The sequence below is a fragment of the Stenella coeruleoalba genome (genome assembly GCF_951394435.1).
Source record: "Stenella coeruleoalba genome assembly, chromosome: 2".
In the NCBI taxonomy this organism is placed as follows: Eukaryota; Metazoa; Chordata; class Mammalia; order Artiodactyla; family Delphinidae; genus Stenella; species Stenella coeruleoalba.
In genome coordinates this window covers 29,133,646-29,149,899 of record NC_137147.1, presented here as the reverse complement: position 1 = coordinate 29,149,899, position 16,254 = coordinate 29,133,646, and the positions used below count along the sequence as shown (strand labels likewise).

The 16,254-nt window shown below is 49.5% G+C and overlaps 1 protein-coding gene across 7 annotated transcripts in view; it reads right to left on the bottom strand.

Moving 5' to 3' along the window:
• DPF3 (double PHD fingers 3) overlaps nt 1-16,254 on the bottom strand; it is a 257,874-nt gene that overhangs the window by 114,760 nt on the left and 126,860 nt on the right. For all 7 annotated transcript variants that reach the window (XR_013827307.1, XR_013827308.1, XR_013827309.1 and 4 more), the window contains exon 4: nt 5,249-5,376. Coding sequence is in view for 3 of the 7 variants with exons in the window: in XM_079914741.1 (XP_079770867.1) it covers nt 5,249-5,376 (128 nt within the window). In the remaining 4 variants the exon portion in view is untranslated. The remainder of the gene's footprint in view (nt 1-5,248; nt 5,377-16,254) is intronic.

The following is a 16,254-nucleotide window of genomic DNA, read 5'->3' as shown; positions in this document are numbered from 1 at the left end:
TGAAGCTAGAAAGGTGGGTGGGCACCAAGTTATACAGGACAACAGCATCCACCTATCCTTGCGGTAATAGTGTGACAATCACACGAGCTATGAAAAGACTTAGAAAGTGGGACTTCCCTCGTGGCGCAGTAGTTAAGAATCCGCCTGCCAATGCAGGGGACATGAGCCCTGGTCCGGGAAGATCCCACATGCCACAGAGCAACTAAGCCTGTGCGCCACAACTACTAAGCCTGCGCTCTAGAGCCCACGAGCCACAACTACTGAGCCCACGTGCCACAGCTATTGAAGCCCGTGCGCCTACAGCCTGTGCTCTGCAAAAAGAAAAGCCACTGCAATGATAAGCCCGCACCCTGCAACAAAGAGTAGCCCCTGCTCACAGCAACTAGAGAAAGCCCATGCACAACAATGAAGACCCAACACAGACAAAAAATAAAAATTAATAAAATTGAAAAAGAAAAACCATTCATGCTGCTAAATAATTTTTTTAAAAAAGACTTAGAAAGCAGCATGCATGGTACTGACTTCTGGTATCACCATCACGGTTCCAGTGGCCTCCTGGACAATGCCCTGGGCCTGTCCTCAAAGCAGGAAGCCCAGGGGTGAGTTTCCAGTGACCTTCTCCCATTGCCTTCTTGTCAGAGAGTTCCATTCCCATCGCAGGGATCAGGATATTGCTAATCGCCAAATCCTCCCAAAGAACTCAAAATAGGTCTAGTAAATTCTTCTCTGGCTTCTCTACCAGGTTTATATGGGAAGCCATCAGCTGATAGCGCTTAGGCTCTCTGGGTCAACCTTCGCCACCTAACAGAGAAGCAACGGCATCTGCCAGACACAACCTCTGGCCCACAGCTAGGAAACGCTGGCCCGGGTCCACAGCAAGTGTCCTAGCCTTCCTGCGCCTTGGCTTCCTGAACCGTAGGGGGGAACACTAGTGAGACAATGACAAGTCAGATGCTCTGCAGCCTTTGGTGAAAAGATGTAGCATAAATACAAGGTGTCGTTCTTACAACAACTGTTGCTGTTTGTGTAACCATCTTGCAAACTCTCTGGGTGTTGAAGTCATTTAATCATGGTAAGTTCCAAGTGCCTCGAATTTAAAGATCATTGCCTCTGGCATCTCAGTGCAGTTCTGATGCCACTCTCATTTTTTATTATGAAGGTATTTAGTACCCACAGTATGGACTCTGGGTTGGAAGGTGAAAGCTGGGTTGGAAGGTGAAAGCTGGTAAAGGTGAAAACTGTGCAGGCACTAGTCCCTAGATGTGCCGCACAGCTTCAACATCCTGGAGAAAACTGACTTCTCCCTCCCTCTTCTCACTGGCTTCCCTGTGTCTCTAGAACCTCTGGTCCGAGCCCCAGGCCTCACATGTGACAGCAGCATTTCCTGTGTCTCTGCATTTCCTGTGTTTCTGCATTTCCTGCGACGTGGCCCTGACACCAGAAGCCTCTCTACACAATTTGGGAGAAGCCAGGAGTTCCTAACAAACAAAGCCCGTATTCAGGGCTCAGGAAGCAGAGGGAGCATCCTGTATTAGGAATGAAGGGCAGGGGTGTCCAACTAGAGATGCAGCTCATCCCCCGTGACACACTTGCATTCCCTGTCCAAGGACATTATCTGGAAAATAAACACATTTTAAAACAACTTTGCTCCCTGTTACTCTAACCAGTCTTTACGGTGATGATAATGATCATTTGTGGTTGTGCTTTTTTAAAAAAGAAGGAATTCCTCTTTTTTTTTTTTTTTTTAATTGTGTGTGTATCAGAGGAATTCCTCTTTAAAGATACCATTATCTCCAGCTGGAAGAGTGCAAAATTCTGCTATTTCCCTCCTTGCACTGCTGGCCCTGCATCCAGTCTCCTTTCCATGCAGCATCCACAGGGGTCTTAAGGAAACACAAATTCACTGCCCTGGTTAAAATCCTCCAAATGGCTTCCTTTTTCACGTCCCATGAATCCAAGAGCCTCCTGCAGGTCTGGCCCTGCCCACCTCTCCAAGTGCCTCCCCGGCCCTTCTCTCCCTGGCACCCTGCTCCAGCCACACCAGCCTCTGTTCTTTGCACACAACGAGCTCAGAACTATCGCGATGCCTTCAAGAGCACTGTTCCTCTGCCCAGAAAGCCCTTTCCAGGTTCCTCACTTTACTGGCTCCTTCTCATCTCACAGGACCGGGGTATAGCCCTTGTCTCCCCTAGGATGCTACCTAGAATCCGTCCCTCCTCTTATGCTGAGCCTTCACACTCTGTTCTTTTCATGGCATTTATCCTGAAATGCAGTTACTTTACTTGTTTGTTTACTTGCTTTCTGTCTGTATGTCATGCTACAAAATAAGTATGAGCAGAGGGGACAGGTCTCTCTTGGTTTCCCTGTTACCCCAGAGCCCAGCACAATGCCTGCTCAGAGGAGGCACTCAATAAACTTTGATGGAATGAATGGAAAAATGAACAAAACAGTCCATTTGTTACATGTGCACTTTATTTTAATAATCAAAGCCAATAAAAACATGTAAACTCTTCTGGCTTTTGGTCCTGGTTTCAGTTCTTAGCACAGCAGGTCGTAGGCCCATGCTTTGCATATAGTAGACATTCTGGTTACATCGGGGAGGATGGTGATGATGATGATTCGACAATGACGACCCATATACTGGCCCAATGCTGCCTGAGAAGGACTCGAACCCACTGCCCACTCGAAAAGGAAAGGGCTGCCTCTCTCTAGAGCATCAAGGCTTCTGGGCAATGGTTCTGTCCCACTCATTGACTCGGTCAAATTACCCCAACTGAGCAAAAATACTCTTAACAGGCAATACAGATGGGACAGACGGTGACTTCAAAGATCTAAAAGTCCAAAAATGGGGGATAATACATGAATAGCAAAAAAAAAAAAAAAAAAGAAGAAGAAGAAAAAGAAAGTACTAGGTGCCCTAAATGCCAGCGGTAAAAAGAGAACTAGGGGGTGGGGGGTGATCAAGAAAGGCTTCATGGGGAAGGTGGTATCAGGGCTGAGCCTAATAGGTGGGTGGAATTTGTACACGTGGTGATGGAAGAAAAGGCATGCCAGATAAAGGGCACAGCATGACCAGAGGCACGGAGGGAAGGAGGCTGGAGAACAGAGGGAGTAAAGGAATCGTGGGAAATAAGCCTGAAAACTAGGTTAGGAGCGGAGAGAGGAGGCCCAAGAAGATCACACTCATCACTTTAGATTCATTTAGCGAGAAACAAAAGTGTTTTAGCCAAGTTTTTTAAACAAGGGCATGGCACAAGCAGCATTGTGTTTTGGGATGAAAGGTCAGCTATCAAAGTCGGACATGATGGAGAGGGGACAGACTGGAGATGGGCAACTCACAGGAATCTGTTCACTCGTGCATCCACGCAATAAATGTTTACTGTGCACCTACTATGTGCAGGCACTGTTTAGGTCTTGAGATACAAAGGGGTGCAAGCAAGAGAGACAAAGATTCCTGCCCTTGAGGAGTTTACATCCTACTAGAAGAAAACAGAAAATAAACAATAGCACCATAAATCAGTAAATTATAAAGTATGTTAGATGCTGGTAAAACCTATGGGGAAAAAGAAAAAGAAAAGGAAAGCAGAGTAAGAGAATCGGGAGTGCTGCGGGGCAGAGAGGGCACAGGATGTGGTATTACATTCAGTGGTCAGGGTAAACTTCACAGAGAAGAAGAGACAGGAACCAAAACTTGGAAGAAGGTGAGGGTGAGAGCCCAGCATATGGGGAGAGGGCCGTGAGGCAGAGGAAGCAGCCAGAGCACAGCCGGAGGTGGAGCGCACCTGGTGTGAGTAGCCGAGGGTCGGTGCGCCTGGAGCTGAGTCAGCCAGGAAGAGAGGAAGCAGCGAGTCAGAGAGAGGGGAGAGGGCCGCGGCTTCTTCTCGGGAGAACAGGGGCCAGTGCAGGGTTTGAGCTCCCTCTCAGCCATGAGCAGGGGACTACTTAGAAAGCAACTGCAACCGTTCAGACAGGAGATGTGAGTGCCTCGGACCAGGGCAGCAGCGGTGGATGTGGTGAGAAGGGGCCACGCTCTGGATTTGTGTTGAGGGCACAGTGGACAGGATTCCTGATGAATGGATATTGGGTGTGAGAGAAAGACAGGGGTCGAAGACAACTCCAAGGTGTGTCAGACATATAAAGGTTTCAGTCAATAAGGATCTTTACTAGGGCTGTAGGTCTGACAAGTAGAGGAGGGAACAAATATAAGCCATGTTGTGACAACCAAACGGAAAAGACTGGACCATTCATCTGAACGCAGGAATGGCAGAGAAGGAGGCCATGTTCACTGACTCATTCAACACCTTTATTGAGACCAGACTCTGCTGAGCACGTGCAAGGCCCCGAGGGTACAACAGTGAACACGAAGGCACGGTCTCTGACTCGACGGAACCCACACACTGTGGTACTGACGAAGCAAACCAAACATTTTACTGGTAGTCATTTAATTACAATGTTAATAAATTAATATGCAAATATTAGATTGGATATAAAATTAATAAATATGTAATCGTATAACATATGTATAACATAAAATATATAATTTTAATATAAAGTATTAATGTAATTTAATTTTAATAATTTCATTATGTTTAATTATTAAAAACTATGATTTCATATTTGTATTCATTAATATTACGAGCTTCTGTGCCAACCATTGGATTCAACAATGGGGGCTCAAGACACATAGATAAGACACCATCAGAGCACACCATTGTAATCCTGCGTGGTGACCCTGCGTGGTGGCAGCCTTAGCCATGCTGTGCACAGAGGGTGGTGAACACATGGGGATGGAAGCCACCAACCTGCCTGGGGGATGACTTCTAAACTGGCCTTGAAGGACAGGTGGGTGGTGCTGGGGAAGGACAAGACAGCCGGTGAACTAGAGCTGATGAGGGTGTGTGAGGCAGGGGTGCGGTGGGGATCCCTGCGGGGCTGGCGGCCCCAGACAACCGAGCTTTCCAAGCCTGGGCTGTGGCTGCTGGCTCCCGGGGGCGGGAAAGAGGATGTGGTCAGTTTCACTCACCACTGTGTCCCCAGGACCTTGCACGGTGCCTGGCGCACAGTAGGCTCCAAAACTACGTTTTGAGTGGACTAACAGGGAGACCAAGGCCAGCTTCCCAGTTGTGGTGGGAAGTTGAGACGCAGCCCTGGCCCTTGAGAGAATGACCAGAGCTGGGGCTGGAGTTCCGGAAGCACGACGGTGATGCTTGGGGGCCACCCCCAACCCGTCCCGCAAGCACAGAAATACCTGTATTTCCTGGATGTTTTCCTCCTCCCTGGTGTCCACCTTCTTCTCGATCCCCTCGCCACGGAGCAAGGCTTCCAGGGTGGTGCTTTCTGAGGTGAACCCATCTTTCTTCAGAGGCAGCTCCACTTCTGAAAAACAAGGACAGAAAAGCAGTGTCAGGCCACTGGAAACAGGAGAGATAGGAGGGAAAGGAAGGGTGGCCCTTGGGGGCATGCGGGAACCGCAGCCCCCGGCAAGGATTCAAGATGCCTGCGATCTCTCCTCCGGGACGAACAGGAACACTGGAGTTCAGCGTTTCCATCTCCAGTTCACAGTCCCAGAGCCAGAGCCCAGCCCTGCCTGCTCCCTCAGAGACGGCGGAGACAGGGCAGAAGGGGCGCCAGAAGCACACGGGGTCAGACGGCCTGCGTCTCTGTCCTGCTTCTGCCACCCTCCGGCTCCGTGACTTTGGGCGAGGCGCTCAAGGATCCCCGAGCCCTTTTGCACGTCTACAAAGTGAGGGCGACAATGCCCAGCACCCCACCAGGCCATTTTGTGGAGCATAAATGTGTTCCTTTACATTCAAGTGCTTTGAAAACTCTAAAGCAGTGCACCAATGTCGGCCTCAAGTTTTATTATCTTCTCCCTCTATGCCAACTCTTGTCTGCCAACTCCGTGACCTCCCCCCGGCCATGCTGGCTGCCCAGCTCCAGTCTGCTCCATGAAAAGCTATTTCAACCTCAGAGAGGCTGTTCTTATCAACTCACCAGGGAAGTAAAGGCCTCTGAAGCCCAGTGAAGAAAAAGAACGAGAGCAGATGCCTAACAGGCCCCTGATCAGCAGCTGGGAGCTGCAGTGCCCGCACACTGGGGCGTCTGTTCTGAAGACATCAGAGTCTGATTGGCTTCGTGGGGCTTGAGATCATGGGGCCACCTGAGCAGTGGCAGCCAGTGCCGGCCCTGCCCATGAGAGAAATCGGAGAGAGAAACTGAACCCCTTTCTCAAGAATTCTTCAACTCCTAACCCAAAGGAGGGTGGTTGAGGGTTTCTTGGTTTGTTTTGGGGTATTTTTTTTTCTGTTTTTTTCATTAAAAACAGAAACCTCATGTACAGGCGATCATACTCAGATTTACTACAAAATATTCCTCCAACCTCTCCCCGGACCCTGCACTTCATATCCCCTGCGATTAGATGCGTAGTCCCTACCGTGTATCAGGTAAGATGGGTGCAAGACCATTAGGGGGTGGTGCCGGAGCAAACGGTCAGGGGAACGAATGGCCCATCTGTATGGAGTTTACAGAGGTGTGGACAGGAATTAGGGGACAAGGAATGGGGAAGCACCAGGGCAGTTAACAGTGGGGGATCATGAGCCCTGCTATCCCTGGGGGATAGAAAGAGTGTGTTTGCAAGACCTGGAGAGAGCCATGGAGAGCTCTCGGGCCAGAGAACCCGGGTACAACACACCCAACCTCTCTCTCCTTGCCCTGTCTTCCTGCTTTGCCCTCCCACTGGCCAAGCTCAACCAGAAGCCAGAGGGTAAGGGAGCCTCACTGATACAGCCATTGAGGTCAGCTTCCTGGGGCACAGGGCAGCATAAAGAAGGGCAAAAGGCTGTTCTGGGGGAACAGACAGAAATAACAAGCACAACCAACCCACGTTCCACTGGCCTTTATTCAAATGGAGCTCCACATTCCCCTTCTATCTCCTCCACCAGAGCCAGATGCAGGCTGGCCAGCCCATAAGAAAGGGTGCTCAGGCAGCCCATTAAAACTGAAGAAACTCACACCCATGCATGACCAGCCCCCAGGAGATGATGGTGGGAAGGAGAAACAGTATCTAAAGTCCCTTGAAAGACAAGGTCTTTGGGATTTTCTTACCAAAAAAGGCAAGCAGAGGATCCACCTCCATCAAGAAGTACTACCCCCAAATCAACCACCTCTGAAACTCATTCACCCACTTATTCATTCAACAAATATTTACTGAGCACCTGCTATGTGATGACCACCATGTTAGAACTAGGTACATAGTAGGTGAACCAAATAGCGACCAACCCGGCTTTAGATGGTTGACAATCTAAAGAGACAGAATTGGGAGATTGGGATGGACATATATACACTAATATGTATAAAATGGATAGCTAATAAGAACCTGCTGTATAAAAAATAAATTAAATAAAATTTTAAAACAATAGACATTAAATGCTAAGTAAAAATAAATATGCACTTACAAAATGTCATAAGTGCTACAGAGAAAAGCAACAGGGTGAAATGTGAAGAAAGAATACAGTGTGTGTGTGTGGGGGGTGTCTACTTTAGATCGGGGGTCAAGGAAGGGCTGTGTGGTGAAGTAACATCACACAGAAAAATAGCCAACTGTCTGCTTTGGTGAGTTCAGAGTGTGCAGCTCCAGAGCCTGCTCCAATGACATATTAGTCTTTCTCCCAAGTCACAAAAGGCTTCCAAATGATTAATCTAAAACAATTAAAATATGTTGCCTCATGTCCTGTCCTCAGCCAAAAGAGAACAGCTGTTCACCATCCCTCAGATTTATAATCATCATATATATATTTTTATTTATGAAGTTCATATTTTAGTATCCCCCTTAGCCTTCTCAACACTAAATAAATCCTATTTCCAGAATTGCACAGTATTTTAGAGCTGAAAAGGCCTTACAAATCATCTGCTTTAATCATCTCACTTTCTTTTTCTTATTTTTTTATTTTTTTATTTTGGCCTCACCCTGCAGCATGTGGAATCTTAGTTCCCCAACCAGGGATCGAACCCTTGCCCCCTGCATTGGGAACATGGAGTCTTAACCACTGGACCACCAGGGAAGTCCTATCATCTCATTTTATAAATGAGTCACCTGAGGCTCAGAAAAGTTAAGTAACTTCACTGAAAGCCACACAGCAGGACAAGAATGCAGCCAAAGGATCTTCTTTCCTAGATACGGTTAAGATTGTGACAAGAGCCCCACTCATTGTATTCTTATTAGAAGTTTGCAGGCTCAGGCTGAGTCCCAACAAGCACTGATACGTTTGTGTACACGCGGAGTGCCTGGCACATAGGAAACATTCAAAATGTGTCAGCTGTTATTGCTATGTATCACTTAATCCCCACCGCCGCCCAAGTGCTGAGCACAGTTATCATCCCATTTCACAGATGAGGACGCTGCAGCTTAGGGAGGCTTAAACTTGCTCAGTATCAGACACCTGGTAAGGGGCAAAGTCCAGCCTTGATCCCAACCTGCCTCAGAACCCATTCACCTAATCTCTACGCTATACGGACTTCACCTTGCCTCGATCTGGTCCTTCCCTGAAAAGTCGTTTCCCAAACCTTTGTGCATGTTCACTGCCCTCCTAGACCACCTCCACAGTTTTCATATTTCGAGATAAAGGGCAGACCTTTGCTGAGGCTGAGGGCAGGTCTGTGTCAAGGTCCTGGGCTCTGTTCTATGCCAACATCCCCATGGGGTGTTCACTCCGCACAACGGTACTGAGCTGTCCATCGCTGGTAAACTCCCTCATGCTGTTCGCCCTACTGCTTCTTCTTCCTCCCCTGCTAACCATTCCTCCATCCTGCTTTCCCATCATTCAGTCTACCCTGTTGGTCCTCTGGTCCTCTGATCCTCTGAGATGGGCACAGGGTCAGAAGCACGAGGGGGAAGAGAAGCAAAATGGGAAGAGTGAAATGGGCTCTCCTACACTCGAAGAGCTAGAAGGGACCCCCAACAGCATCTGGAGTCCAATCACTTAACGAGGAAAGTAGAGCACAGAAAGACACAGAGACTTTCCCAGGGTCACAGAGAAATTTAGTGGCATTATCCTTGCCTAATTACCAAAATATTTAATTGGCTCATAGAAGTTCTGCTTTCAGAAACTCCTGGAGTCAAACCCTGGCCTTGCCATGTATTAGCCAAGGGACCACGGGCTGGTTACCTAAACCTCTAAGTCTGTTTCCTTATATGTTAAATGGGGATGATCGTCGTATCTATTTCATAGTGTTGGTGTGAGAATTAAACATGGTACTACACTGCATAAAGAAACTCTGAAAAGATTCCCACAAAAACTAGTGTGAGAAACAGAGTGGAAAAGGAGGCTTACCAATTTTGGCTTTGCTTTTTTTCAATTCAAAACAAGATTCAAAATTAGATCATATAGTAAAGAGCCCGGGATGTTCTAAGTGTCCTAAAAATGTTACATGCTATTATTATCGAAGTTTGAATGATTCTGATTTAATGGCACAGCAATGCTGTCCAATAGAAATATAATGCAAGCCATTCATGTAATTTTAAACTTTTTAGTAGCCACATTAATAAAAGGAAAGAGCAACAGGCACAATTAATCTTAATATATATTTTATCTAACCCAACATATCCAAAACATGATCACTTCAATGTGTAATCAATCTTTTTAAATGATTGCGATATTTTACATTATTTTATTCACATCAAGTCTTTGAAATCTAGTGAGTATTTTACGCTTACAGTGCATCTCAATTCAGATGAGCTGCATTTCAAGTATTCCATGGCCACATGTGGCTGGTGGCTACCATATTAAACACCACAGGTTTACAGAATTAAAAGGAACATTTGCTATGATTTTGCTTCTAAAAAATGGAAGGACGTTAAATATGCTCTTAGTTTTGTCTACTTGATACCCGGCTAAGCACCATTCCAGAACAACATTCTAGCCGACCCCTGGCAAACCCTGGTTTCAAAGCACTATGGGTAAAGCCTGCAAGGTCAGAGTGACAGGCTAACCAGTGCCCTCCCAACAAAGCAGCAGAGGGTACATTCTCTGGCTCCAGACCACAGGAGGTCCCAGAGGGAAGGAAAAATAAGGTAACAGGTCCAAGCTCTTGCACAATGCACGTCCTAGACACGCTCCCTATGGAGCCCTTAGGGATTTCATTGATTCGTTTTTATTCTAATACAGCTCATCTGGATATAAGATTTAATAATTCTTTAAAAGCGTATTCATTTTGACCCTTGCACAAATTTGGGGACCGCATAACCTGACAGGAGCCATCAAACACTTAACATTAAAAGAAAATGGTCTAAAACACAAACACCTAATTCATCTTTAAATTAGCCTGATTTTATACACATGGATACAAACCCACGGATCGGTACTCTCTCCGGAGCGGCAGCAGCTGTCACCCAAGCCAGCCACCTCCCCAGGCCCCCGTACGCAGCACTGCCTGCACTTCTAATTGGGAACAGAGATACTCCTTGGGTGACTTCCAGCACGATCCATCACACCAGAGACAGCTTCTGTGCAAGCTGAAGCAAATCAGTTTCCAAATAAGAAAAAACCTCTCAGACAAACAAGGATTGAAGCATAGAAAGTCTTGGAAGGAAGGAAGGAAGGAAGGAAGGGAGGGGGGGAGGGAGGGAGGGAGGAAGGGAGGGAGGAAGGAAGGAAGGAAGGGAGGAAGGGAGGAAGGGAGGAAGGGAGGAAGGGAGGGAGGGAGGGAGGGAGGGAGGAAGGAAGGAAGGAAGGGAGGAAGGGAGGAAGGGAGGGAGGGAGGGAGGGAGGGAGGAAGGAAGGAAGGAAGGGAGGAAGGGAGGAAGGGAGGAAGGAAGGAAGGGAGGGAGGGAGGAAGGGAGGGAGGAAGGAAGGAAGGAAGGAAGGGAGGAAGGAAGGAAGGAAGGAAGGAAGGAAGGGAGGGAGGAAGGAAGGGAGGGAGGGAGGAAGGGAGGGAGGAAGGAAGGAAGGGAGGGAGGAAGGAAGGGAGGAAGGGAGGAAGGGAGGAAGGAAGGAAGGGAGGGAGGGAGGAAGGGAGGGAGGAAGGAAGGAAGGAAGGAAGGAAGGAAGGAAGGAAGGGAGGGAGGGAGGGAGGGAGGGAGGGAGGGAGGAAAGGAAAGCACAAATAAAAGCAAAACAAAAAAAGAAAAAGTCACCAGTGAAGAGCAATGGCTTCTCCCCAGGGCTGTGGACAGGGCAGCCATCCTCTCGGGTGGAGATCAAAGCCACAGGCTTTTGACACAGGTGCTCCAAGTCTGCCACCCAATGCACCAAATGCAAGGCTTCCACTGGGTTGTTGGAACCACTGAGCTCATTAACAGGATGCAGGCAAGACGAGGCTGAAAGTGCAACATGGGAGCACGGTGAGTAATTAAATCCCAGGTCATTTAAAAATGCAAACGCTTGGGTGTCACAGGCTCACGGAGCCTCTGACTCCTCGTGCATTTTTTGCCTCAGGATGGAGGACTGGGAACCTGCAAGTCATATATGGATTACAATAAAATATGCCATATAAAAAACAGATTAAGACAGTTCTTCTTTGGGGACATATACAAAGAGAGGAGCTGTCTGTTAGCTGTCGAGTTTGCAAGAGATACCATCTTTGGGGAGGCTGTGCTCTGCCAACAGACAGACTGCCCCCAGGGAAATCGTGGTGAAACACCCTGACAAGGCACATCCATCCGTCCATCCATCACGGGCGCTCTCTGACGCAGGAGCCTGGAGATAGAGTTATGGTGCAAAGGAGGTGGAAACCCCACAGACAATGGCAGACAATCCTCCTGCTACATCATGAGTGCTCAGATTTTTTTTTCCACCTGACGCTAGTTTTTCTTTAAAAATACAAATGTGCGGTTTTCTCTTCTGGCCACTTACTATTTTGAGGAGTTAATCTCATCACATTTCCGTGGGTTTATACATCAGCTTACACCAAGGAGCAAGAAGCTTAGGAATCATTTTTTCATTTATGCCCAACAGACTCTCGGGCTCACGGGGAAGGAGAGGGGTATTGTTATCTCTCACCCTACGGACGAAGAGATTGGAGGGGACCAAAGCCCTGATTTCCTGAGATGGTGGCAGGCCCAGGAATCCATCTGTGCATTCCTCAGGGGTGCCATTTTCTTGGCTGCGTTTGACTCCCTGCTTTGTGATTCATGAAGCTCAAAATAGATGAGGTTCACAATGAGGACCCATCGCCCAGGCTGCACCCTGCAGGCCCTCGTTACTGCTTCTTTTAGAAGCCCAAGATATGCACACAACAGGAGGCCTGATCATGGCCCCAAGAGCCCTGTGGTCCCCACTCTCTGCTGTGCCTACCCACTCACCCCTAAGCCAACACGCAATGATGGGCCCCTGGAAGCAGCACCCAGAGGTTGGCAGCATAGATAAGCATTCCCTCACCCCGAGACACAGAAAAACACCCACACTATCAAAGGAAGCTCACCACTGGGCTGGTCAGCAGACCACGTCAATACAACTTAGCAGGAAGGTGAGGGAGCGGAAGGACGGTGGGAATGGACTGAGTGGTGAAATGATTCAAGGGAATACAGATTGCTGGAAAGTGCAAGAAGCTGTCTGGGGTGAGATCTCAGCTCTTGCACCCTACACTGCACACTTGGCCTTGATCTCCTCACCTGTACAACAAAGCCCACTTCCCGGTGTTTTTACAGGGCCAGATGAGATAATGGATATACAGCGTCTGCACAGGGACGATGCTCAATTCATGTGAGCCCCCCCTTTTCCCCTTCTAAAGTCTCCTTCTCCTTGCACTTCTCAGCAAAACTCCTCACCTTCTGACGCTCTCAGACCATCAGACATGGTGAGACACAGCTCCCTGCAACTGGGCGTGGGCCCAGGGGGAATGGAAGCGAGGAAGCCAAGTCTGGAGCAGTTAAGAGGACAGAGGAGGCTGAGGACGGGACTCAGCTCACAGGCCGAGATGCTGCTCCGATCCCAGGGGGGTCCATGCTGCAGATTTGGAAATCACAGCAGAACCATGTGGAAGAGGCCTTGCTCTACTCATTCATTTTACAAATAATCATTGAGCACTTACTATGTACCAGGCTCTGTTCTAGGTGCTAAGGACACAGCTGTGAACAAGAGACAGAAATTCTTGCCCTCATAGAAGTTATATTCTAGTGGGGGAGAAACAAGACATAAACAAGCAAGACCCACAGTATGGCAGATGGTAATCAATGTTCTGGAGACAGAGCAGAGGAGAGGAAGCTGGAGCATCGGGGGTTATGGGAGGGCGGTTCCACTTTTAGATGTGGCCAGGAAGGCACGAGCCTGAAGGAGCAGGAAGGAGGCCATGCGGCTAATAGGAAAGGACGTCCTAAGCAAAGGCGCCATCGCGCAAAGGCCCTGAAACTGAGGCCTATCTGCCCAGAGCACAGTGAGCCAGGGAAAGGGTAGGAGCCCAGTTCAGAGAGTTCTGGGGCCTGAACGGCTGTGTAGGCCATTGCGAGAATGCTGACTTCTAATTCTGAAGCCATTGGTAGTTTCAAGCAAAGGGTGACATTATGATGCCTATGTATATTTTTTAAATTTTATTTTATTATTTTTTTATACATCAGGTTCTTCTTAGTTATCTATTTTATACATATTAGTGTATATATGTCAAGCCAATCTCCCAATTCATCCCACCACCACCACTACTCCCCCCGCCTGCTTTCCCCACTTGGTGTCCGTATGTTTGCTCTCTATGTCTGTGTCTCTATTTCTGCCTTGCAAACTGGTTCATCTGTAACATTTTCCTAGGTTCCACATATATGCGTTAATATACAATATTTGTTTTTCTCTTTCTGACTTCCTTCTCTCTGTATGACAGTCTCTAGGTCCATCCACGTCTCTACAAATGACCCAGTTTTGTTCCTTTTTATGGCTGAGTAATATTCCATTATATATATGCACCACATCTTCTCTAGCCATCCGTCTGTTGGTGGGCATTTAGGTTGATGATGGCTATATTTTAACAGGATCACTGTGAAGTCAACTGAAGGAAGGTGAGGGCAGAGTGAGGAGACTAGTTAGGAGTGACTGCAGTAGGTGTGGAGCCCCGCCAACGAGCCAGCGCTTAGGAGAGGGCCCTGTCCTCATGGTGCCTATGTCCTGGTTGCTAGATACAGCCAGAGGGCAGGCCCCTAGCCCCTGAGCAGGGGGCATCCCCACACAGTGAAGGAGGCTGGGTGACCAGTGCCAAGGGGCACAGGTACAGAGCCATACCAGAGCAAGTCCACAGAGGAACAGTTCTCAGAGAAGAAGGCAGATCAGCCTAGGCCAAGGGCAGGAGAAAAGACCCAGCCAGACAGGCCTGGCCCAGCGCCACGGGATAACAGGCGTTAGTAAAACAGAGAGGAAGCCTTCCAAGTTTATCTCTGTGCTCTGGACAATGTATGCGAGAGGACTCAGTTCTGGGACACAAGGGGTGAGCTTGGGCAAGCTGTGGTTCTGGGAAAGGTAGATCCCACAGCCAGACGCCAGGTCTTTTCTCCTCAGGATAGAAGATACTAGACTCGGGCTTTTAAGAGACTCTAAGGCAGGGCTTCCCTGGTGGCACAGTGTTTGAGAGTCCGCCTGCCGATGCAGGGGACACGGGTTCGTGCCCCGGTCCGGGAAGATCCCACATGCTGCGGAGCGGCTGGGCCCGTGAGCCATGGCCGCTGAGCCTGCGTGTCCAGAGCCTGTGCTCCTCAACGGGAGAGGCCACAACAGTGAGAGGCCCGCGTACTGCAAAAAAAAAAACAAAGACTCTAACGCAGACTGTGTTCCCATTCTGGCCAGACAGCACACACTCTTCCAGCTGGGCAGTGAGCTGCCTGCAATGAACACATGCTGGGGACAGAACAGGGTCGGCTGAGGCCCCCTTGGCCCACCTAGCAGCACTGCGTGGAGGTGGCATCATAGTGCCAAGTCCTCCAGCTCCACCCTCCCACTGGACCCTCAGAACAACCCCGGGAAACAAGCAGAGCAGCTGCCATGATCTGCATTTCAGATGAAGAATCAAGGCCAGAGTGGTTAGGTGACTGCCCAAAATCACACAGCCAGTGGGTGGAGAGGTCTGGACTTGAACCCAGGCCTTGTGATTCCTATTTGAGGGCTTGTCTCCTGCAGAGCACAGCTGTTCGACATAATGAAGGCCCCTATGGGCTAAAACCAAAGAGAGGCAAGATGGCAAAGCTGGGACAGGCCCCACGGGCCAGGCTGGGTGCTAGTTGGGGAGGCCAGGTCAGCGGCCGAAGGCTCCGCCTCTCCCACTCAATCTCCCTCATCCGTGCAATGGGCATGATGAGAGCTAAGCCATGTTCTTCAAGCTTGGGAACAGACACCAGGCACTTTTCTTTCCTTCATCCCTTTAATAAATCTTTGCTGTCCACCTATCATGTGCCAAGTCCGGTGCTGGGTGTTGGGGATACAGATGAAGGATTGGGTGGGCCTCTGCACCCAAAATGTGCGCCTTCCAGCAGGGAGAGATACAAGTGAAAAGGCCCTGGCGTAACAGGGCGACAGCCTTACAACCTACACTCTAAACATGGTTCCCCCAGGTCCAACTGAAAAACCCAGCCATGGAAACTCTGCAGCAGCTGTGCACGCCGCCACCCAGCCGACTCCCAGCTGCCGCCCATTTCCTGGGCCAGCCCAGGCTCCCAGAGCCCTGCGAGACTCGAGCAGTGTCATAGGCCCAGGCCCAGTCCCCCGGACCCAGCGCCTTCCCCCAGACTGCCAGGAGGGCACAAAGCAGGGGCCGGAGTGGCCTGCCCACCTCTCTCCAGCTCACGAGGCCAACAAGAGCTGTGAAAAAGCTGCTGTTGCCGGCCTCCAGGATGGATGGCTGCAGCTCTGACACTGCAGGAAAGAGATAAATGACTGGTCATTTCCCCCTGATGCACTTGAAGGCATCCATTCTCCCCGCCATACCACGCTCAAGGAACCCCCTCGCAGAGACAGATAAGCACTGACATATGGGGTGGGAGCTCAGCGTCCTTCCCCCTTGGAAGGACACAGCCAGACTCCTCTGTGGGCCAGGGGAAGGTCACGCTGTCCGTTGGCTCACACCTGGCTGGGGGCTCCACGGGTCCCTGCCCCCGCCTCCCCCAGTCTTGCCCACCCCACCTGGCTCATCCCTGTGAGGCGCACACGGGAGACGGGGAGGCGGGGGCAGAGGGAGCCAGCTGACAGGCTCATCGATCTCAGGCCACATGCTTGGCACATCGGCAGCGTTCCGTAAGTTGTTCCCGGGCTGGGAGGGTGCTGGAGGAGTCGGCGGGACTGCCTCGAGGAG